Source organism: Lichenostomus cassidix, chromosome 1Aa, assembly GCF_008360975.1.
Source record: "Lichenostomus cassidix isolate B80296 chromosome 1Aa, HeHo_3.0, whole genome shotgun sequence".
Classification (NCBI taxonomy): domain Eukaryota; kingdom Metazoa; phylum Chordata; class Aves; order Passeriformes; family Meliphagidae; genus Lichenostomus; species Lichenostomus cassidix.
This window is the reverse complement of record NC_139480.1, coordinates 25,689,791-25,715,316: the sequence shown is the minus strand read 5'-3', so window position 1 is coordinate 25,715,316 and position 25,526 is coordinate 25,689,791. Positions and strand designations below refer to the sequence as shown.

The window sequence follows — 25,526 nt, the reverse complement described above, 5'->3', positions numbered from 1 at the left end:
CAAAATTACATTCCTTCTGTTAAAAAAAACCAACCTACCAACCAACCAAAAGGCGCCACTAAATCGCCCTTGTAGTGAGCCAGTCAACGTGCCAGAAGCACTGCCCGTGGTCAGTGCCCTTCCTGTCAGCTCTGGACACTGGATTACCACTAGGACACCTGTCACCCCTTGCCACAGTAACCGCTCTGCTTCTCCACTGCCCACCAAAGTTTTCACTTAATGAGTTTAGGTTTGTTAAGAGGAATGCTGGGACTGCTCCATGAGGACAGAGTGCAGGAACCTCCTCAGCAATTTCTGTGAGGAGCAGATGTGCAGATTTGTCCTCACCCTTTTGCAGCAACAATTTCCTTCTGCTTCCTCTCTCAGGCTTGATCTCACACAGGAACCCCTCCATGACCTTGATCTTACTGGAGGTAACAAGTTTGACTAACTACAAGTAGTCATGTAAATGAAGTCTTCAATTATACCTCTATAAAGTTATGTCTTGAAGTATAAACAGCATTTTTACTAGCTTGTTGTATAAGTGATAAAAACATGACAAGGTGAAAGGCATTAATAATTTAAGCTAGTATTTCTCATTTCTATTAAATTATTAAACTAAAAATAATCCTTATTTTCAAAATACTCTATTTTCAGTAAACTCTGTCACAATTTCTAGCTATGAGAAACCTCCTGTAAAGAAAAGCAGTATAGAAAACCCCTATATAATTCAAGAGGGAGCACAGAAATCTGGGAAGTGATCAAGACAAAAACAAAAATATGACATTGAAATGAGCATCCAAACCACCAAAATATATTTAAGTATACACACAAAAAATCTATTTACAGATCTAAAAACTGTATATTCAGCAAAAAATCCTCCCACAAATGTATTTAAAAACAAGAAAATTCATCCAATTTCATTGTCTATGGCTGGCAACAGAGGTGCTTACTGCTAGCATAGTATTAGCTATGTCTTCACAAAATAAAATTATTCTGGGAAAAAACTTAAACTGAAGACTGGACAACAACTACAAGGCATACAAAGCATAATGAACTGCAAATACATTACTCTAATAGTGCAAAAGTGAAGAATAATGGCTTTCTTTCCCCCCTCAATACTTGTTCAGAGAAAAATACTACTGTGAATATGCAATTTAAACTCCTTTAAATGACTTAAATTTGTAGGACTCAGTGCATTTGCGTTTCAGCAAGGCTGATACTGTACAGGAGGTAAATGAAACAGTCAACATAAAATTATACTGTGACACAAGTTTATAACAAACTTTATAGCAAAATGTCTGAATATACAGTACAGAGACAAACCTCTCAAAAAAAAGTTTTTCTCTACCCAGAAATTTGTATATGTTACCACTAAATGACTTGTACAGAACTGATAGCATATGTAACATTCTTTGGAATTAGATTTAAATTTCTTTCAAGCCCTGTCTTTTATACAGGAACAGCAGAAGGATAACTCCTCACTTGGATTACAGGAGCTCCCAGTGTTTGTCCCTCAGGCACACACCCGAGGCTGGGCAGAGTCCTGCAGAGAGGTATAAGCACCAGGAGCTGGAGAAAAACTCCATCTGGGAATGTGGGTCTTTGTAGGATGACTTGAAGTAAGTCAGTGCAGAAGTGAAGAACTAATGCAGCTCAATTCCTCACCATACATAGCCCTGGGTTTGATTGTGTTTTGAAACATGACAGTCTCTGTCTAAAAAGGCCTCATAATTTGAACAGCTGTAAACATTTCTTTTAGGTTAAGTTAGCATTTTCACCATGCCTTTGCTGTTTAAAACAGTAACAAAATCAGAAGTAGGAACACCTTAGCTCATGTTCAACTATTTTGAATTCAGAAAATCAGAGGTCTTTAACAGAGAAAATAGAAACAAATCTGCAAACACATGATTACTTTTGCAAATAGTTTTTTTTCTATTTCTTGGCTCTTTATCTAGCTTTGAGCAAATAGCTGAACATCACCCAGTCTATCCTAGAAAAAAATCTAACAGTTTAATAAGGAAGCTGGAAACCATTTAATATCCAGAGGCAAAAGAGCAGCACCAACAGTTGCATTTATTCTGCCCAAAGCTAAGCCCATCACTGCACTGCATAGTGGACTCCTGCTCACAGACTCAGAACAGGTCAGGAATCCCACACTTTACCTGTTCCCCTTGATGTACAGAAAGAAAGATAAAGATGATGTCCATGAAAATCTAATAGTAGCAGGTAGAGATTTACCCATTCAGATCTGTCCATTATAATTGGTGGCAAGTGTTATGGTTGATATCTAAAGCTTTTCCAAAACAGAAAGGACTAACTTCTTGACTTCAGATGTCCACAGGGTTATTATCAGGTGTTTATGAGGACTTTATTAAAAATTTCTAAGGCTCGAGCTGTAAAAGCTTATGATGCAATCAGATGAACTTTTACTAAAAGATAAGTCAAAACAATGGTGATTTTACAAACCAAATGACTGTCTTTATGCACGTATACTCAAGGGTTGTTGGCCAGGAATGGAAGACAGTGACTTCTGCAGGAGGCAGTGCTGCTTTTCTGCTTGTTTAACCCAACTTCAAGTATCCAGTTCATGTGCTTGAACAAGGAGCTTATGTACCCAGCCCAGGCTCCAGAGGATGGCTTAGAGGTGCTCTAAGGTTATTCAAGAGACATGTGGGATTTGTCTGCTTGACCTTTGGCACAGGAAAGCAAAACCTAAAAAATGTAATGCGCTCGATCACAGGAAAATTCATCCTAAAAGAGAGAGCAAGTCAGTCTTTCTTGGGAAATATTTGCTTTTCCTTGCTAATGAGCAGTGGAGCTCTTCAGGTCACTTAGCAAGGACTCAGATGTCTGGCTTTTGGACATGTGAATTTAAACAAGATGACTCCTACCTCTGGCTCCCACATTAGGAGCCTAAGTTGTTATCAGAAGTCAGACAGACAGTGTGAGCACCCTCTGTCTTTACTGACATCAGCCACCTCCTGAATCCATGACAGAGCTGCAATCACAGCATTTACTCAGAGAGACCCAAAGGCCTTGAATCTTCATAGGATATAATTTATCTCTCATTTCTTTATCCCCTTTCCCCAGTGTGGAAGGGGATGGAGAAAGGGAAAGTGGTGTGTGGGGTGGTGTCTTGCTAAACAATGTGTAATACATACTAAGGAAGAAACTTACTGACTGCCACTTGTAAATCTGAGAAAATCATCATTTTGAAGTTGCTGGGTACAAATTTTTTGGCTGTTGTAGCTCTCATTATTTATTTTGGGAGATACTGATGGGTATCAGTCTTAGCAAATTCTCTAACTTAGCTGGCTAAAAAGCTCAAATGGCATTAGAAAAAGCCATGATGGCAAAGACTTAAAGAGCTACATACTATTTGCATATATTTAAATTAAAAAAAAAAGTAATAAGTTATATTTTAGACAAATATCAACTACTCCCTAATGTTTTTATTAAAATACTGATAGAAACACAGAAATGTAAACTGTAGGACTACTAAATTGCACACATATATGCAAATAAAACACCACAAATTGTACTGCCTTAGCCACTTACATGTTTCACTCCTCATTCTCTGTACTTGAGAAAATGGCATAAGAAAGCTTTGCAGCTTCTCTGACTGAAGAAGAGGCCATGACAGGATTTCTAGAGTCCCATCCAGCTCTGCAAGTGGAAGGACTACAATTAGGACCTTGTGGGTGGGAGAAAAGGGTGAAGGTATACTGAGGATTCTCTCCTGTCCTAAGTGAACAATCCATTCCTTCCAACAAACTTTGCTTCTGGTTTTAAAAGGTAATGAACTCATTGGTCCAATTCTGTACTCAGAATTTCACAGAATCAAGGTCCTAGGCACACCAAAGACTTCAGATAAACACGGAAACAAGGCAACACTTGTATTCCCATTTTTATCTATGGATTATTTTCTTTGTTAAATTCCTTGGGTTTTGTTTTGCTTTGTTTTCTTCAGGGTAGCTTTTCAACATACAAACTAGAAAGAGCCTAGAAAATTCAGAATTACCTAACAGGTGAGGGAAAAATACTCAGTGCAGTTTTTATTCCACATATGCATTAATTACTGGGAATGTATGCTCAGAGATCACCAGCAAGATATTTAATGTTGAAAGTAACACTGAATGTTTTCAAAGCTCACTTTGGAACACATTGTCTGAGAAGTATCAGAGCACTAGAGATTTGTCTGATTTTCTTGTTTTCCATGGCAAATTTCCACTGATGGCAGCAGAGAATTGAGGAGGGGCAGAAGATGTAAAAGCAAATAAAACTAAAGCTTCTTGGTAGCTACTTACATACAGTAGCTATATATTCTGGGTTTTTTTTGGCTCAGTGACTCTACCACATAATTTCAAGAACATGTAAATTGACTGGAGTATTAGCTTGGTTCCTGTCCTGTATTTTAAACCGTACAGTGGACATAAATGACAGATCAGCACGGTGTAACATTCACAGGAGCTCCTGCCCATCAAATTGGGGTTTCTAAACAAAGGCTGCCTTAGGTAAGACATATGAACATGTGACCTGTCTCCAAAATGCATGGTCACATTAGATAAGTCTCTTACATATTTACATACAAACCAATAACAAAATTTAAAATATCATAGTCCTACCCTCTTCTGTTTAACATTGCAATTTCTAACTGTTGCATATAGTATAGCTGCTCAAAGAGCTGAATAAAGTGAGTAGAGCAAACTTTTTCAGAGAAAAATAGTCATATAAAAAGTTTTAAGTGTTGTACAGTGAGAAAGTTCAGAGCTCTCACTTCATTTTCTCTTTGGTTGCTGATTAGGATTTGACAAGTTTGAAACCCTGTCCTGTATCCAGCACTGTGGGAAGAAACCAACTCATTTTTAGTCTTTTCAAGCACCTAAAGCATGCTTTACAGACCCAGAACAGATTGAGACCACAAAACCAGTTTGCCAAATGTACTAATGGATAGGTGATGCGTGGGAAGTACATCATCCAGTGTTTGGCAACATCACTTCCCGTTGGCAAATGCAAAGTGTAGTCGCTCCAGTGCTTTGACACACCATACACTGCTTTCACCGTACGGCCCTTTTCGGACCAGTTGATGCTGCTGTCGGGGTTACAGTTGTACTCAACCCATTGCCTGGTGAAGTCACCAAGCTGTGGGGGATCTGCTTCCTCGATATCTACAACTCTGGCCATTTCTGCTCCTTGCACGGCAACATACTGGTCATTCACTTTTCTTATTTCTTTGACCCATGGTTGAGAGTTCTCACAGTCTAAAACAATGATCAGTCGAGAACAGAAAGTGCCGTTCTTTTCTCTCCACCACTCCAATAGCGTGTCAAGTCGTAAAGCATCACCCCCTGCCACAAGCAAAAACAGATTTAATATTAGGATGAAGAAACAGAACTTCTGCAGAACTTTAACTGTTTTGACTGGTTCTAAGTATCCCTTACTTTAACAATTTTTACAGATACAACAGATGTTTTCAATTTAACCTGTCTGTAAATGTTGCATATTTCCATAGAGGTATTATTAACTGCGTTCACCTGACTTCTTGTGGCAGATGTAACCATTAACTTAGCCTTGATTAGAAAGAAAACCCACCACCAACAACAAAAAAAAGGAATTCCTTCACGGAGTGAAAGGAATTATAGCCAATTGAAGAAATCTGGAAAACAGATAAGCAGGGAAAGAAAATCTAAAATAAAGTTTATTTTGTATTAAATCATAATAATTTTAGAAACAGGAAAAGGACTCTTTTTAAATATGTTTTTATAAATATTAAAAAAAGGCTCCTCTAAGAGATGGATTTAGAACAAAATACCTTTTCAAATGGCAGGAACCAAAACAGTTTCAAAGCACAATGAAAAAGCCACATGTAGGCACAAAAATTCGCATGACCAGAAATTAAGAGATTCTCTCTATAGAGACAGCTGTTTTCAGAGCTTCATGAAAATTGATATGGATTTACAACTTAATGAAGCAAAAATCTCATTGGAATTTTTCCACAATATTTCTTTCCTATCAGGTCAGAAGACCCTTGCAACAAGTGTCCAACTTCTTACGCTCTGTGTCAGCTCCTGCTCCAGCAGTGCTTTGAAAGAGGAGATTGTAATTAAACCTCAAGTGTTACCTACATTGGGAAGTCCTTCTGCTTAAATGAATTAGATGCTGCAGGATCTATGTAGCTTTGAAAAGCAGATTACTTAGGTACCTAAAGACAACATCAAACAAGTGAATAAAACTCCATTGGCTCCACAGTGATATTCATGTGAAGAGCTGGTAAGTCTAGGTTTTGGCTAGCTGAAGCTATGATACAGCTTTACAACAAAAACACTCTAGTTTGAAAACAACTTATAAAAAATGAAGAAGAAGAAAGGTATAAAAATGTGATTTAAAACACTTCATTTTAATTCCAGAGTGATTTTTCACTATGGAATATAATTAAGCAGTGTTTAAAATGTTGTTAGCTGCACGTTTCAGCGCTTACAGTTCTACCTGTAAGAGGTAACAAAAAAATGTTTCAAATTAATATCTCAGAATTAAAGTACTGTGCATGCTGTTGAGGTAAAAGCAAAATTACAGCGCTGCAACCTTCTCAGAGAAAAATGTAAAACTGGAAAATTTAGTACCAAAGAAAATCTCTAGGATACAAACTTAGAAGTAGGGAGTTGTCTTGGTCCTCAGATTGCTGTAGTTATTTACAGCAGAAACTTATATAGAAGCAGTTTCCCTTTTCTAGGTACACATTCTGTGTCAATTATCTATAAAAATTTCTTTGTTTGTTCACATTTCAAAGGCTTATAAATGAACTTTATTTTAATGTAGTTATGTAGGAGTGCAGGTGATTTCAAAACAGCACTGGATAGAATCACCCAAGGAAGACTCATCCTTCACAGACACAAGCAAACACATGCTTGGCTTCCAACCCTACTGACCTCAAACACATGGGCTTATCAACCTGCGCAAGATTGAGGCACCAAGCTGTGTAAGAAATGCAGGTGTCTGGCCACCTCTGGCTCTCTGGCAGGTTTTGCAGGACAACAAGTAAGCCAATAGCTTCAGGAACAGAGACAAAGCTTCATTAGCCCTCATGCCTTTGCCTTCACTCGGAGAACATGACCTCCCAAGTCGTTTGACTGCTCATACTTTATGCATGACTGGCTAACAGTTTCTATTATATGTTTGCATCTCAAGTTCCAACAACAGAGAAACACCATTACTGAATTAATAAATTCAGTAAGCCTTCTTAGAAAGATGTCATTACAAAGCAAAGACTACACTGCTACTGTTGTGCTGTACCATGGCATAAGCCAGCAGTGAGAAACTACTTTTTCAGTCAGATATGAATGTTTTATTTCATTGCTGTAATCTGTTTTCATCCTTTTTACAGGTCATAGGATAGTACACATTACTGGAGCTGATGACCAAGGTTCCATCTGTCACAAAACACCAGTGTCCAATACATGGGGCACAATTGCAGTCAAACAGCCTTTATATTATTAGTTCATACTTTCAAGTTACACACAGAAGGAGTGCTATCTGGAAGGAAGATCACATTACACTCCATCATTTAACTAAAATTAATAACAAAAAAAGCAAGTGAGACCTGTGACAGCTGCCTGTTCCTCTCCTTTATGTGACTCTACATGTATCCAATAGAAGATGTGGATAGACACAGAGAACTGAAAACGAGCTTTTTGCGAAAGCTGAACACCACTGCATTTACACACTGTATCTTTCAGCACTTAAAAGTTTCTTTTTAGTAGTTACCTTGGCCCTTACCCTAAAAGCTAGATCTTAATTTAGGTTACAGTTACCTACACAGGTACAGAGAGACCTGAGCTCCCCTGTCACTCTCCAGGCAGGCTAGATGTAGTAAGCCAGGACTAGGATGGAAGCCGTCCAATTTTTGCAGCAACATTTGGCTCTGTGCATGCAAGAAATCTGACTATCTCTATGCTGCTGGCTGGAACACTGGTGGGAGGTGGAGTTTTGCTGATAGCCTGCTCCACACAAGGTGTGGACACATTCAGCAATTGCACAGGGTGGCAGCTGCTCTCATGGACAAACCACCACATTCTCAGAGAAGTCATTTGGTGACCCTGGCATACATTGTAGTTCACCACTCGCACTAAGCTCACAGTATAACTGTGGCTTTTTTAAATCTCTGATAGAGATGAAGCCTTGAGGAAAAACACACACTGCTCTTCAGCAGGTCTAAAGGTTCAGGGATGGAGCTGCACCAAAACAGGTATAGAGCCTCCAGATAGAAACTGATCTGTGCCTGAACACCTGCCTCAGCATGGGCACACATTGAAGGGCATGCCCTACTGAAGGGCACATGCACCTGGAGAGACACTGCTGACAAAGAACCTGGAGCTCACAGGCAAAGCGCTATCCAAGAGAATTCTATGCCAGGAAGAAAAAAGTTGCAAATTTTCCATGTATTTACTATAAGATTCCTGCTCTGCACACAGTGACCTCAGAAGCTCAGTTCCCTACAGCAGTAGAACAAGGCTAAACTTTGCAATGACTTGACAATTTCATTAAGTTTACCAAAGAAATGGGCCAAGAAAGGGGGAAATGGTGAAATCTACACCAAACATGTGAGGAGGCATTAAACTGGCCCTTTAAATAGAATTTTATAGCCTTGAGGCTACACTGTGCCCACAGTCACTCCCAAACTCTAGAATGCCAGCAAACCATACCTGTTCTTATGATACAAGGTTTGCTATATGTTTGAAGACCTGCTTTTCTAGTATGGATTGTGTATCTGCCTCTTGTTTCTTTTATAGATTCTGGCTTTTACAAAAAAAAGCAAAGCACATCTTTAGTATATAAATGCAGTGCTTCGTGACAGTCTGACACAGTGACACAGAACACTCTGTAATTCACTCTGCCATGTCCAAGGAATGAGAAAAGACTATGCTTGTTCATTACAGTGAGCAAATATTCCTCAAAATATAGGGGAAAAAAATCTGTCTTCAGAGCAGGAGCGTGTAATTTCCACTTTTTATTCTGTGCAGGAAAAAAAGCAATCTTTAAAGTTAATTTGTTGAATATGAAAATCATGTGGGGTGAAAATCAGGGGAATATGGAACTGTGTTTAAACTTTTAAGAATACATTTGGGGTCAACAATACTTAGACGATTTTGAGAACAAGTGTAAGATTAGCTAGCTGTAAAAGGATTTTTATCAAAGTGAGTAAATATTAAAATGGCATAAAATTAATGAAGTAATGTATCTGACTGGCATACAATGCAAGGGAAGGAAAGAGCTGCCTCTTAACAACAACTTTGCTGCATACCAAAGGGGCTTCTGCATTTCTCCATTCTCTTCACTGGCAGAGGTAGTCAGCCTGCAGCCTGGCTTATTTTCTCAATTTCTTGTACTCTCTGAATCTCTTAACAGTCCTACTCTGTAGTATTACCTTTTCCTTTCTTTCCTCCCTGCAAGGAGCTTGTCTAAACCTGTTCTCCAAAGACCTAAGGTTCTTTGCCTTTCTAAACAATCTGGTAAGTACAACCAAAACTTCAAAGTTTTGCAATACAGTATGATTTTCTACAGAATTAATGAAGTGATTTGGAAAGTTTATCAATACCAAAACAATTAATTAAAAAATCCCTGAACCGCCTACCTGCCAGTGCCCACTCGCCAGTGCCATGTGAGTGACCACTGTAATACAGAATGTAGGTATCATGTCTGGGTCCATCTGCTGTCCGAAGTTCAAGAAAAGACTTGATCTTGGAGTGAAGGGTATCAAAGGTCAGCCCACTTGTAGAGTAGTCACAACCGTATGTCTCAATCATGTGATATGCAAAAAATCTCTGGATAGCATTAAGCATGCCAGTAGACCTCAGATTTAACTCTTGTACATGTTCAGGTGGAAGAAGAGTTGGTTGGCCATCAGGACTAAAGAGAAGAAAAACAAATAATGATTATAGCTGATAATTATTTTATGCTTAGTGGAGTTTTAGCAACTGGTGATTTTTTTCCACTGCGCATATTTTTCCTGCTATGAAGTAGCATTGTTCTAAACCCAAACTAACTTTAAATTTACAGTTTATAAACAACTCAAATTACTGTCTTTGAGTGAGGGACCACTATCTCCTTTCTGTCATGCTTCAATTCAAAGCATTCTCCTTACTCAGCCCCATGCTATTCCTGCAACCAAGAGACAGAGGGAGAGAAAGGAACTGCAATGGGAAGAAGCTGGGGAGGCATCAACAATTTCATAAACTCCCACTGAGGAGGACTGCCTTCACACAGGCACTTATTCACACAAAACTAGAAAGAAATGCAGGGAAAATGACTGCTAATCTGCACAAACCATAATGCAAACTAGTTTCCAATAATGGACTAAAGAGAAATCCACATACACACTTTGCTCACATACTTTGAAATACTGAACTCACGTAAATACAGTAATTTTTTCTTCCATGTGCTGTTTAAATGCTGTTCTTTCAGCATAAGACATTCAGTTATGGGAGCACTCTTCAGGATATATTTTCAGAAAGAGAAAAGTGTTCATCAGTCTTCAGCTGATATAACAAGGGTAACGATAAGGAGCATGACTGACAGCTGGGCCAAACTGGCCTCATTCATGCTCAGTTACAGACATGGAGAGGTTTGGTAGGTGAAAATATGCAGATAAGTCTTACTCTACTAATATAAAACATGATGTTATGTTTTTTTCCCTATATATGTATATATGTGTGTATTCTTCATGTCTTTTGTTTGCAACTCAGTGTGTAAAGCTACCCGGTCTCTTTATTGGTCTAGCTAATTAAATTTTGCTCCTTCTCACCTGTCTAGGGCTTTTATGAAGGTTAATATTCCACTATTATAGCTACATTGAATAGCTCATCATTACTGTTTGTCTCAGCAAGGGAAGACTGGGCCCTTCACTGGATTAGTCAAGCTTTGTTCATAAGGAAGTTTAGCTCTATCACGTCCTAAACAGTTGCTCAAGAGTATCTCATTTACTCAAAATTAGAGGGAACTGCCTGAGCCAGAATAATATAATTCAATGAAAGAATTACATCATTACCATGGAAACAAAATTGATTTATTTTTATTGTAATGTAAATTTTCAAAATCTATTTTTTAAATCCATAACAATAATTGACATGGATTTTTTAAGGGTGCACAGCTGAAAGACTGCAGATCAGGAGCTCAGAAAATTTGTTTTTTACAATATTTAAGACACAGTTATCTAAATACCTTTGCTTTCTTTGCTGTTAAATTCTTCCTTATCCACTGAATCCATTACACATACTGAAGCTGTGAAGTTTGCACAAATTGGGCAGTTCTATTTTGAAGCCTCTCATTTCAACTTACTTATCTCTTTCTCTTGGAACTTGAAGAGACAATTTATATAGCTCTTGCTTATCATTTACAAAAAAAATGTGCACACACCAGTTTTAATTTTACAGCAAAAGCAGCATTTGCAAGTATAAAGCTTATAAGAAAAACACACAAATGGGCAAATAATAATAGTACGATCGCTCCACAATCATGGATTTCTCATATGGTAACATTTATGTTGGTACAAAAATCAGCTGCAAATTCTCAACACCAATACATGACACGTACTCTACTTGCAAATCTAATTTCAACTAACTTTAAATGTAGACACCACCTCATTTAATAGAATTCAAAATTACTTTGAACTGATCTGTTTTGTTTATTAAATCTCCTCACATAAGATATCTGCTCTCAGTAAAATTCTCCAATCCTCCTTCGCATGAGTTATGGACTGCGTAATCTGCCTATGCACAGCTGGTCTGTATTCACTGACTTTCTAAAAGCAACTTACCTAGATAAAGAGGTGGAGTTACTCATTCCAGGGTAAGAAAAAGGAAAAATAGAAAATCTGTCTATTATTTATATTTTTATTTAACTGTTGAAAAATCCAAGCAACGGCATTGCAATGCCTCTATGAGCAAACAGTATATTTACATCACTATGAAGCTGAGACGTACAGTAACCATACCTGCAAAAGTTGGTGGGAATCACAACCGCGTACCCAACACATGTTCCTCCCAAGCAGTTTCCCAATTCATGGAACAGCCCATGAGCCATGGACTCCAAAGGTAAAACGATGAGAAATGCACTCATGAAGATCCCATTGGTTGGCTAAAAAGAAAACAGATTTAGGCATTGCATGAAAATCTATTTGTCTGATCACACATAACTGGGTCCTGAAACTTACAAAGCATTACTCATATACTTATTTTTCCACATATTTCATGGTGAAGCACTCTGAAGACAAATGAAAAGCCTGGGGAAAAGGTGGCTGGTAAGCAAGGATCACTCTTCTGAAAGGAATGCATTTGAAAATGCTGACAGGACAGGACTTAGCTGTAACAACCTTGATAATAGTTTAGCCTTACCAACTGAGGCAAGAAAATCAAATGCCACAAAACTGATTGTGTGCATAAAATAAGAAGATCTGTAATCATCTGCACAGTCAGGCCTTAATCAGTAAGCTACAGCATATATACTATCTATCTAGCATCAGATGACAGCACACTGTATTGCATCCATCCCTGGAGGTATACAAATGATGTGTAGATGTGGCACTTTGGGACATGGTTTAGTGGTGGACTTGGCAGTGCTGGGTTAATGGCTGGAATTGATGATCTTAGAGGTCTTTTCCAACCTAAACTATTCTATGATCATTAAAAATAAACATTTCACTATTCTTGGTTTTTAACGTCAAGTATTTAAAACATTCTTTGTGGAATACTATGTATCACGCACGAGAGGAATTCTGAAAACATCTGTAAACATTTTTTTAATTAAAAAGACAATTCTTTGTCAGTTACATAAATGCCAGATGAGAAGGAACATCCATTACAGGACTTCATAGCATTCACAGAGCTAACACCCTATATTGAGCTTTACTGTTTTGTAGGGAAAAATCTTTTTGAAAAGATTACACTTACTAATGCTTAGCTGATTTCTGTAAAAAACAATAAACAAGAAGTTTCAACAGTTACATCTCAACCACTAGTACTAGTAAAATAAAAATGGACTTCTGAAATGCCAGGTGTCACTGAGAGGCAGAGCAGAAAAAGACTAATTTTAATTACTTCAGTATGATGTGAATGGGTTTGATGAGGCATTAAATGCTTTAGGAAAGGTAGAAACAGTATTATAATATATAATTAAATAAGAACTTTAATATCCATGGTGCATTTGTTAAATATTAATGTCTGCTATGTAGCAAAGGAAATAAATTCATAGCTAGAGATTTCTGTCTTGAGAAGAATCCTGTGCTCTCTGACCCCCTCTACGTTTCATTTGCCCTCTTTGCATAAATCGACAAAATTAATGTTGTTTTTTTTTTTAATCTGGATATTACCTTATTGTGTAAGACTCAGTGACTTGATGGGGACTGGTAGTTCAACTTAACACACAGTCAACACAACTAATAATTTGAAAAGTAAATTACACTAAAAAAAAAAGACACCTAAACCAACCCCAATCTTGTTGGCATATTGCACTAGCTCAACTACACTGAGTTTTTAAACACAATGACTTAGCCTGAAAGAACAGCTTTACCTTTCTAATGTGCTTCCTGCCTAAGGAAGAATAGTTTGCTACCTGTCCTAGTTTTTAAAAAGTGTCCCATCATACTTCTGACGGAAGGATCTCACCTACATGTCCTTGAAATGGTGACAGCACTAATCACAAATAAACACCAGAATCTGATATTAAATGATAACTAACTGATAGCATTATTAACTGATAGCATTAATTACCTGAAATCACCAGAAGACAGAAAAGCTTAAAACACTGTAACAGTTATGATACCACCTAAATTTGTTTTGTTGTCAATATGGAGAAAAGAAATCCTTTAACTAAGAAAATACAATTTTTGTTTCAAATGTATCAGCATCAAGTGATCGTTTTTGTTGCTCTGTTTCCCAAATGCAATCTGAAAAAGCCTCTGAGGGGCAGAAGCAAAAACTTACTAAGATGTGGTTAGGTTTTCTTTTGTAGAAACCTTGTGAAGTACAAGACTTTGATGAAAGAGTGGAGTTCTCCACCTAAATTAGTTACAAGACTTGGAGACTTAGTTTTTTCAGCCATAGATTCCAGAAGGGTGATTTGCTACAAGTTACAAGAAAAATGGGGAAGACTTGGCTTCTGCAGAAATTGAAGGGCTTCTCTGGAAAACCTTCATATTTGTAATCAGTTAGTCAGACCAGTAAGTATTTTTGTGACAAGTTCAGCTTTTACACCATATATAAATATTTTTTCTTGGATTTTGCTATGGCAAACTGCTCCTATATTGCATTAGTGTTTTGACCGCAGTGAACATTATTACAACATAAAACCCACATTTGCTCATAAAAACTAGAGTGATCATAACATTCTAAATAATACTATTATTACTTTATATGAATTTTATTGTAGTTTTCTTATAACATGCCATCTTGTTCTGAACACTCCCTGCATTTTCCCAATCCCCTAAATACATGCAATTATTAAATTCACAGCATTCTGCCACAACACAACTTGAAATTATCACAAAGACTCATTTTAACTCCTAAAAAATATTTACATTTAATTATTGAAAGTACTCCTACTAATATGAAGATACTGGAAAAGAAAATTCACAAATATTTGTGAGATAAGGATCTCACATAGAGACTCTAAGGATCATCTCAGTGATCCATCTTGCTCTGCATAATGCTTTGAGTTTGTACCAAATATTATAACAGGAATAGGAAATGAGCTCTATAGTGTTATGAATCAACTCAGCTCCATCTGAGGTTTCAACTGTGTCCTCTATTAGTTGCCATCTTATGCTGTGGAACAGGAAAACGTTGGATATTTTACATTTACAGACAACTATCTAATGTAAAGATGTTGGCACTTGCTGTCAGCACTTTTTCAACAGTTTTGATTTAGAAGAAATATGTCATTAACAAACGTAAAAATGACTAATGATGATTAGAACAAATCTATAGCAGGATGATAAAATACTTTAATTCAGCAGTGCAAAAAAAGGACTGGTAGCATTTTAAAATACCTAAACTATAAGAACTTCAAATAGCAAAAAATTGTACCTGATTTAGTAATTACAGTAAAACTGAAGATAGGTTTTTCCCTTAAGATAAACAGCTAAAATTCCAGGTGGAGACTGTCAGTGCTTTATTAAATCCCAAAGATTTGATGACTGGTCCTTAATGAACAGATGGCTATGGATGCATAGGCAGAGCCAGAAAGGGATTTTGTTCTTTCATCTGTTCAGCCCATTTTCATTGTTTTTGACTGCACTAGCAATATGAGCCTGCAGTACATCCCTGAACTCCAAGTGCCCATTGATTCCAGGCAGACTGCTCAAAAGCAAACAGAAGACAAGGACCATCGAGGCAATCCTACTAAAAAGGAGAAATAATTTTCTCTCTTAGTCTTTGGGGTTTTTTTGCCTTTGTCTGTCTTGTTCTAAAGGAATTAACAATGAAATCTAATTTCAAATAACGTACAAAAGGTAAAAGAAAAAATCTACTTCCTGCCTCTAATGACTGAAATAATGGACAATGAAATAATGCTGAGATTTCACTGGTAGTAGTATCTTTCCACTTTCTCTAGTTTTTTGAGCACTATTGTTAAAGGTGCTCAAATACATTGTTAAATACCTGCTTAGAGGTATTTTACAGCCAGGATGCTAATTTTATACTGGTGGATCACAGAATGGTTAGGGTTGGAAGTGGCCTCTGGAAATTGTGTGGTCCAACCCACTGTTACTACAGCAGGGTGCCTGGGATCATATATAACAGACCAACAACTGAGAAAGCTTATGAAGATGCCTTTGTGCATTTCCAAGCAAAAATACTGCCCTGCTTTCCATTATCCAAGGTGAGTATTTACCTGTTTTCATATACAGACACACAGAGACACACAAACCCCCTCAAACAAAGTAAGTATAAAAGGAGTATACCCTCTATGACAGAGAAGGCTCAGGAGAAAAAAGGATAACATGCTAACTAATCTAGAAATATTTGATGAATAGCTTATTTCTAATGAGTACAAGATATGTATATTACAGGCAAAAAAAGGCTTAAAAACAAAATTTGAAAAGGTACGAAGTACATCAGCTACCAGAGGAAAGAGTCTTATAACAAGTTACTGAATGGACAAACAGTTTGTGGATATTAATAATCCTTTACTTCTGATTATTAGAACAGCAGTGGGATAATCTAGAAAACAGTTTGCAGAAAACAGCTGTCATATTCACTGGCAGATGGATTTAATGTGCTATGCTTCTCACCCCTGACTCCTGTTCTAACCACGGGAAAGCCTGTGCTTTAATCTATGTGCATTTGTCCCAGCAAAACCACAAGTGGTTATCAGTTTAAAAGCATAGTAAAAGGACTTCTGATGTTTTTAAATACAAAAATGTGAATCCGGAAATTAACGAAATTTTGACAGCAAGCTTAACACATAGTAGACTCTTTAGACTAACAACGAATACTTTCTCTTGTCACCAGAGATCCCCTTCAGGACTGAGAGGCTCTGGAAGTGGTTGTGACAGCAGCAAGGTGTGCTGCCACTGTGGATTTCAGCAGGCAACCCAAGCTAGTCCTGGGGACAAGACAGGAGAGGTAGAGAGCCAAGGAGGGCTAAGCACACACCGAAGAGAGGAAGACAGGGAGCAAAAATAAATGGGATAGAGGGTGAGTTTGAGAAGAAATGATGAGCAGTGAGCAAGGGGGAATCAGGATGCAGCTTAAGAGCTGATGGAACAGTAGGGAAAAGAGAGAATAAAGGCATTACAAAAGAAACTAAGCAGAAAAGTCTTTAAAGTAACAGCAAAGCACAGTTATTGAAAGGCAAAACAGCAAGGAGGGGGAAAACTGACAGTGACGAACAGAAAGAGGGGAAGTAAAGACGACCAGACAGACAGATGAAGAAAAGCAGGAGTGGTACGGATATTTGAGAAAATATGGAAACAGGCCAGAGGATGCAGCAAGGCCTTGGGGGGGAAAAACCCCCAACAGAAAATATCCCTGAAAAATCAAAGCCTGAGGAGGATTGGATTAAAAATACAAGCCAGGAAGAAAAACAGGGATAAAGAGAAGGAGAAAGATTGGATATGATTTGCATTCAAAAGTCATTTAATCTGTGATGTTAACAAAGGTATGTCCAAGTAAATATAGATGTTACTGAGAAAACCTCTTACTATTCAGAAAATAATCTTCTTTCTAGAGAAGTTAAAAGAAGTCACCATCTTCAAATTTTATTATGGCATTGTAAATTAAGCTTTCAAGAAAGCCCAGGCAACCACCCCAGAATGAAGACTACAAAATCACTAGATTTCCCCCAAGCAAAGAAGTACTCATACATACAGTAAACCAGTTTTTAGAGTTAATAATTAGAGTTAAATGGTACTGTCCACTTAAGTATGAGTACTCCAGCATATAGCGAATACTACTATTTTACTAACCCATAAAATTCACTAAAACCAAGAATAATGTACTGAAAGTACTTGATTTCATTACTTTACCTGTTATAACATAGTTAATTTTTCTCTTGGTAATATGAAATACAAGTCTTCCAGGGATAATAATGCTCTTTGGCCCATAATTCAGAAAACCTGTAGTTACCTTGGCATAGAGCACTTAACAAAATCTGATTTTAAATTTCTGAGAAAAAGAGTGCCCCAAACCTTTCCAAGATCTTTGCCTGAAAATTACAAGCTCTTCATCTGCAAATTTTTCATCATTTTATTGGCCTCTGAAAGAATTATTGTGTGAGTCATTTGCATGACTTCTGCTGGATCTTGTCCTATCCAAGGGCATAATTATGAACAGACACATGACTAATTGCTGAAATAAGTTGGCGCTGAAGAGTCTATTGATCTGACTGAAACTACTCACACAAATGTAAAGGCAGGTCCTGAACATTTCATGTGCTTATGCATCCCTGCTTCCTTATTTCTAATTATTTTAAAATCTAACATTATCTAGTAAAATACAGAAAAGGCCACAGCTTCCTGCAATTACTGTAATTATACATCCATTTATTAAAATTATGTTTTTCACAGGCCTAATGAAAATACTTAATTTTCCAGCAACAGATGAAATAGACACAAGTGATCTGCAAGGTGAACATCACAGTATCTTCTGAAGTAGACATGCTTTTAGCTGGAGTAACTGCATTCATAATCTTGAGGTACTTCATTAATAAAAACATACAGTGAAAGAAATATAAATATAGTAAGAGAAATATAAATGTAATTATCCACTAAAATAAATTATTATTACCATAATGGATAATGGATTTTCTGACAAGTAAAAGTATTGGTCTGAATGCCTTTCACTTTCACCATTACAATTAACCCTCCTACTGAATACACAAATACATAACCTCTCAACAAAGGTGATGACCAACAGCCTATTTTATTTAAACACAGGATGCCAATAACAAATACTAAGATTTTAGCTGGATTACCAGTTTATTTCTTGTGAACAGTCCTGCACAGGTCATTTCACAGCACAACAGCACCTCCTCAGAATTAGCGAGGCCTAAATATTATCAGATGTGGAACAGTTAGTTATTTTGGGGCAGAGGACAGAGGCAGAAAAAAATTACAATGAACGGATCCAAGCAATGCAAAGAGAAAAAACTCCCAAGATGGATATGAATCCAACCTTCCTTGGTTACACACACAGCCTGCAGTAATGAAGCAGCTCTAAAGAAGCACCTGTGTGATTTAAACAGATGGCAGGGGGAGATGCAGCCCTTCTCACAAAGGGCTACAGCAGAAGATCCTGCCCAAGACTGGCTAATTCCTTGCAGTCAGGCTCTGGGAAGCACCAGGAAAAACTGCCTCTTTCTCGTAGACTATCTGAAGAACTAACACCTTTGATTTGCTCTGACTGCTTTGTTCTGTGTACCTAGGTGATGTGACTCCATCCAAGGGCAAGAATACAGAAATAATTAAGACTATCTTGATAGACATGGTAAAAAAAAAAAAGGTTTTTACTGAAAAGCAGCCAACTAGCATATAAAAAATGGAAGCGGAGCATTTTGATAAAAATCACACAATGCTCAGAAGAAAAAGTATGGAAGTCAGCAGTATTAGCATGCCTGTAGTCCATTTTTATCATTTCTGTCTCCCAAAGAACTTTCCCATTTCGTTAGGTGCCACCAGTACTGTTGCTTTATGTAAGTACATTTTGGGGATTTTTCTTCTCTACGTTTTTGCTTCTGTTTCCTTCCTTTCCTTTCTGCTAGTCCACACACCATAGCTATGAGTGCTGATAATTAAAAAAAAAACAAACCAAAAAACAACCAAGCAAAACTACCCAGTGTTCCTTGCAGGCTTGTCTGTTAACCTCTCATGCTCTTTATATGAAAAACAAATCCCCAAACCAAACCAAAACCCAACACACAGAACCTTACAAAGTAATAGTTAATTTCATCTTCCAGTAACTTCAACACCTTTTATCCAAAAGGTTTTTTAACCTAAGAAAATCTGCAGGATTAGAAATTCTACAGGAATGGGCAGGAAATTGTTTTGGAAATACTACAGAGACAAGTCAGTAAATGTGATCTGCCATGAATTATATTTTTTATATATTATTATATGTTTGTAATTCATATAAGACGTGCATGGACACAAAATATTTTGTTATTGTGGTTTAGATCAACTTGAAAAAGGAAACAAGACTCTGAATGCCCTGCTGCAATTATGAAAACACACAAGGTGCCTCAACTGGGGCACTAAACAAACACTTTGAAAGAAATGTATGCTTTCTGCTAAAGAAAGACAACGCCCTTAATTAAGAAATGGAAAGTAAAGTCAAAGGACAGTGTGATTTTACGAACTAGTCTTTTAGACATCATATTGTGGGTTGCATAACCAGATTTGAAAGTGAGACACTTAAAGCTCATGCTATACCAACAATTTATTAGTTTATCAGCTGATCTCTGATTCCATGTAATTGATTAAAAGCAAAGCAAAATTACTGAAAAATACATTCTTCAATACGTTTCAATCTAATTAAAATAGTCCACAAAAAAGCCCTAGATTTAGTGAGTATTACTAGGGTTTAACACAGTGATTTATTCTTAAAAAAAATTTATGGCACAATGAATCAAAAGCAAAATAATTTCCTAAGTGGGAAAATACAAAATACTTGGCTCACCTCTTTTGCCCTGGAAGCAATCCCTTTTCCCATGCTGCCAACATAAGGAAGCTGGTGACTTGCACTTGCTTTAACAGGTCACAGTCAAGGCAGCTCAAAGTGTTAAGTTCAAAGTGAATGATGGTGAAACCATGCATTCAAGCTTTGAATTGCTAACCCACAGCACACCATCAAATTTTAGGAATTTTATGGAGCCAGCAATTCTCAAGATTATTGTCAAGAAGAAATCAAGATAAAGAGATTATTATTTACCTGCCAAGAGACAGCTCCCAAAACAGCAGTCGCGACAAGGCTGAAAAATACCAGCTGCTCTGAGATCAAACAGAAGTGACGCATTCCTTTCGATGCCATGACTCTGTCCAGGCTGTTGTTTTCTGCACGGTGGGTATAGTATACCTTGTGGCAGTCATTTAGTTTTGTGTGAAATCCCCAAAGAGTTATAAAAAAAATCACATGACAGATCATCCAAAAAATTCCAAAAATAGAAAAACCAGGTATCACAAAATACCAGAGCTCCAAATCACGTAGTTTAAAGGCTGCAAGAATGAAAAAGATTAGTTCAATGACCCCAACTGAGATGACAGAAAGCCGCCTACAAATTTTACCACGGTACAGGTAGGGCTTCCATCGCTCAGTAACAGAAAGTCCACTGAAGTAAACGTCGAGAAGGGGATCTGAAATGAGGCAGCTGAAGAAACACGCCAAGGCAAAAGGGTTTGTGGGGATTTCCAGTGATGGAAAAAAGAGTAGGGATGCAATGGCTCCAAAAATTGCCAAATTTGGAATTGCCAAAAAAGACTTCATACGTAAGTCAATAATCAACATGGCCAAAGCCAAGACCAGCAGAATAATACTTACAGATTTTTCTACCAGCATAGTTGTGCTGGCAATTGCAAATCCAACTAGCTCCAAAAATTCAACCGTTGTCAGCAGAGTTGGTCGGTGATGGACACAACCGCAAATCCTCTCCACTAAAGCACACAATATCCTTAAAACAATGGCAGAGAGAAGCAAATATTTTGTAGCTTCTTCTTTCACATCTGTTTTGAAGGCAGAATTATTGAGAAAACAGAGGAGGCCAAGCAAAAAACCAAACCAAAGATTGGAGAGACTCAAACTTGCTGTTTCCATTGAAAAATAGTAGTACAGTATGCTGGCAATTCCAAGAACAAAGAGCCCCAGAATAAATATTACCAAAATCAGTGCATCTGCAGTTTTTTCCCATCTGACATAAAGGCCCATGCAAATGGCAACCAGCAGGTTGATTCGGGCAAGATAGCCAAGGTATCTGACTGATGAGTGCATGTTTACTTCTCTGTTTGCTTCTTCTAGCCTTGTCATTGCTGCATAGAGACAATGACTGACACAGTAACGCAGTGACCTACACATGTAAACTGCACTTAGGGGGTTTCACCCACTTGACTGACAGTAAATATTCGGGTTTCATCCAATGAACACAATGCAATTGCTGCCTTCTGTAATATCATTTCAGTAACAGTGGTCCAGAATCCTTGAAGTCCTGGAAGAGAATTAAGAAAAGTTTTAGCAACAAAAACTTCATTTTAATCACGCAAAACACAAACATCCTATCTCATAAAGAAGTTTAATATCTAGATTAAAAAAACCACATAAAAAAGATCAATTAAGTGTGTTGTGAAAACCAATATAAAATGGGTTCTGCATAAATATTATTTCATAACTTGAATGAAAGGAAAACAATCCTGGCCTGGACAGTTTTCCACAAAACTCATTCATCAGGTATCTATATTAGATATCCATGGATATACAAAACCCATCTATGATAGCCACTAGCTTCTAGAACATTTAAAATTGTTTTAAAACATTGTTTTATTTCACCATTACAATTGGTAAGTTCTCACTTTATATTAGATCTTTTCAGCATGCTTTGCAAGACTTCCTTTTAGCAATTAAAGAAGTATATGATGTACAAAAGGAAGTTCCCACTCAGTTAATGAGCTTAACTCACAGTGAAAAAGATATTATCTCCATTTCACAAAAGGCGAGTGGACACACAGGATGTATCGACAGATCTGGCATGATTTTCAGAGATTTCTCCTAATGTAAAATCAAAGCGTTCATTTTCACCCCTTCAAGCCAGTTTCCCCCCTCCTCCAAAAGCAAGCAAACAACCAAAATGATCAGGATAAATATTACATTTAGAACACAAGCACCTCCTACTCAGATCCATTTAATTGACGTGATTTTCTTTTTAATACTGTTAGCAATAGACTATTATTTTTAAGGGCAATTTTGTAATGTTACAGGCAGAGTTTCCAACACATAAAAGGAATATTACATAGCCTCTATAATTTTTAAAGTGTTTAACTAATTGCCCATCTTACAGAGACTTCTGAGGAGTTACTGGTATGATAGAGGAATCAATGTGCTTAGAACACTCAGTGGCTTGCTTATGGCTTACTGCTCTTATTTATAGTGCAGGGGGAAGTATTAAGACACCTTGACTCAAACTCAAAACTTAGACTTTATTCTCTCTTGATTTTAAAATTCTCATTTTTTAAACCAGTGAACAACAAATGATTAGTGAATTGACTGATTTGCCCATAAGTTTTGGCAGATTTGAAGACTGACATGCAGTGTAAAATCAGCTTAAGTAATTGGTACAGAGAAAAACTGGGCCTAAGAAATCTTATTGTTTAGATTACTTATTTGGTAACACATATTTTCAAATTACGTGAAGCACTCAACAACAATGCAGATACTACTTGAAAGAACTATGCATTAAAAATCTGTTTATCTGATGCAGAATACATACCATATATTTAAAGCAAATTGCTATTACATGAAATTATTGCAAGTTAAAAGTTCTTTGGATTTCAGTGGTGCATTTTCATAGTATTCATTACTATCAGTGTTTTATAGATACTAACTTAATTCCAAGGTGCCTGGATGTTTAATATCGCACAATGTTTCTCCCCTTACTTAGTAAGGTATTTTCTGTTCCTCTCACCCTTTCAATTGTTTCTACCTTACACAGATAACACAGACCAAAGTTAGCTTTCACATTCCAGGTCATGATACTTTAGGTTTCATAGCACTGACTGCAGTCTCACTGTTTCTTGTACTACAATCAGCATTCATTTTACAGACAACTTGAACCTCTTATTTCAGCTGCTACACATGCCCTCCCCCTGCCTCCAGCTCTCTCCCGTTCAAACCATGAACACAGGGAAACAATTTCCCATCTCCTTTCAACCCACAGCACTGACATGCAATTAGTGCTACTCTGAAGAACACATGCCATGCCATCCCGTTTATCGTGATTCCTGAGCCTTTCTGGAACCCCTCCAAGTCAAGGAGCTAACCCTATACACGTTCATTTGGACAACAGCCCCACAGAGGGCAGCAGGAATGAGCCCTTTGCATATGAGCAAAGGGAAAAGCTCCTGCCTAACACCTGGCTTAAAATTTTGCTGCGATTACTAAACTGTTTTTTGGTGGGATCGCTAACAGTAGCAAACTCCCTTGCGGGCAAGCCACGAGCCATTCTGACAGAGCACTACTCTCGCTGGGTCAGCTCCTACCAAGTGGAGTTTTGCTGCCATCACACCACGAGAAACAAAAGAGAAACTGCTCTGCTGCTGCCCCACCGGCTGCGTTGGGTGATAGGCTGGGGAACAAATGGGGGAACACGTCTGTTCCTACTGCAAAGACATAAAATCTACTTGGGCACAAAGGATTTGTAAAATGACAGCTCAGATTGTGAATGCAATCTCTTCCTCCTGGCTCCACCTTCTAGCCAATTAGCAAAAATGTGTACTTGTAAACCACACTATTAAACATTACCATTTTTTCAACCAAAATCCATGGTCGGCTTTTTGTGAAGAGGAAAAGCTGCATTTTCATGATAATTGTGTCCCATCACACAGCTATTACCAAATAAAGACAACAGCAATTCAATTTTAAAAAGAAATTCCAATAACTGATTTTTTCTTTAAAACACAGCTATTTGTTAGTAATTTCTGTTAATATTTTGTTTACACAAAGACTGTTAAAAGCCCTGGGTGGGTAGTGGTGTTGTCTTAGTTTTAAAGTAATGCCTTTAAAGTTTCAGGTTGAACATGAGTTCCAGATCTCAGCATTCCACATTTAGACTCAAAACAGAATGTGGACACCTACTTTCAAGTATTTGTCCCCTCTTGCAAGTATAATTGTAAGGAAAACCTGGAGTCTCATTAAGATTTAGAGACTAAACTATCTCATGGTTTTCCTATACGCAGAGGAAAACTGCTCTCAAAGTAGGTTTTACCCTTGACTTGTATAAGGAAGTTGAAAAAGAGCCAAACCCCAAATCTGGTTCAGTAAAGTCCAGGTGAGGCCTAAAGTACTGAACCCGCTTTCCTTCAGCTTTATTCTTCCAATTTAGCACTTTTTTTTTTTTTAAGTAATTCTGTAAGAGTTTTTTAAAAACAAAAACTCGTATTTAGCTAATACATTAACACAGCAGACTGAAGCCCCCGGTGAAGGACTACGTTGGCTAACACCGCGCCCAGAGGGGCTGGCCGGAGCGGGGCCAAGGGCTCATCCCGGCCGGAGCGGGGCCAAGGGCGTGTTCCCGGCCGGTGCGGGGCGGAGGGCTCATCCCGGCCGGTGCGGGGCGGAGGGCTCATCCCGGCCGGAGCGGGGCCAAGGGCGCATCCCGGCAGGAGCGGGGCCGAGGGCGCATCCCGGCCGGAGCGGGGCCAAGGGCGCATCCCGGCCGGAGCGGGGCGGAGGGCGCACCCCGGCCGGAGCTCCAGCAGCGGGCCGGCCCGGCTAGGGAACGGCAGTGACGGCACTTGCCTCCGCGGCGCAGAGTCCCCGAGCAGCCGCCCCGGGACGCCGATCTGTGCTGGTGACCCCGCGTCCCACCGCGGTGTCGACCCGGCCGCCCTCGGTGACGGTCCCGCCGCGCCCCCGCCCCGCCCGGCCCGCTCTCACCTCACCAGGCGGCCCGGCACCTTCCCGCCCCCCGCGCCGGCCGCCGCCATGTCCAGGCCGAGCGCGGCCCTTCCCGCTACGGGCCGCGCCGAGGCTCAAACACCGCCGCGCCGCCCGGGCGCGGCCGGATAGAATTACTAAAAACAACAACCAACCAACAGCCCCAAACGAACCTATAAACAGCATCAACTGGTGCTGAGGCATGGAAGCGGGAAAACTGTGCTTGAATCAGTATTGCAAGACAGACTGAGCCCCCCTCATCCTCTGCTCCGGCGGGACTCGTGCGCTTCCTCGGCCTCGGCGTTTATTCTGTGTGCATTTCTGCACACTCGGTGTTGGAAATGCACCTTTTGAATTGGCCCTTGCCGGCAGGTGAGCAACTAGCGGGAAGGTTCTGGATCACAGTAACTCCGTGCTCTGGCT

The 25,526-nt window shown here is 38.6% G+C and overlaps 1 protein-coding gene across 3 annotated transcripts; it reads right to left on the bottom strand.

Annotated features, from left to right (window-relative positions):
* Nucleotides 1–760: 760 nt before the first annotated feature.
* TMEM168 (transmembrane protein 168) lies at nt 761–25,401 on the bottom strand. 3 transcript variants are annotated; one of them, XM_085042986.1, is made up of 5 exons: nt 25,277–25,401; nt 20,397–21,663; nt 11,969–12,111; nt 9,611–9,885; nt 761–5,330 (listed from the first exon to the last, which is right to left on the bottom strand). In XM_085042986.1, exons 2-5 carry the CDS (start codon nt 21,531–21,533, stop codon nt 4,783–4,785), a joined length of 2,103 nt encoding a protein of 700 aa, XP_084899112.1. In that variant the 5' UTR covers nt 21,534–21,663; nt 25,277–25,401; the 3' UTR covers nt 761–4,782. The 3 variants fall into 3 exon arrangements, with proteins under 3 accessions (XP_084899112.1, XP_084899095.1, XP_084899101.1); XM_085042969.1 differs by lacking the exon at nt 25,277–25,401 and adding an exon at nt 25,104–25,198; XM_085042975.1 differs by lacking the exon at nt 25,277–25,401 and adding an exon at nt 22,132–24,528.
* Between the last annotated feature and the right edge of the window lie 125 nt (nt 25,402–25,526).

Coding starts and splice junctions, on each gene's coding strand:
- TMEM168 (XM_085042986.1), bottom strand. CDS start 21,533: ATGTGTAGGTCACTGCGTTACTGTGTCAGTCATTGTCTCTATGCAGCA. Junction 9,886..11,968: donor ATTCCCACCAACTTTTGCAG/GTATGGTTACTG, acceptor TCTTCTCTTTAG/TCCTGATGGCCAACCAACTC. Junction 5,331..9,610: donor TGGCGAGTGGGCACTGGCAG/GTAGGCGGTTCA, acceptor TGCTTGTGGCAG/GGGGTGATGCTTTACGACTT.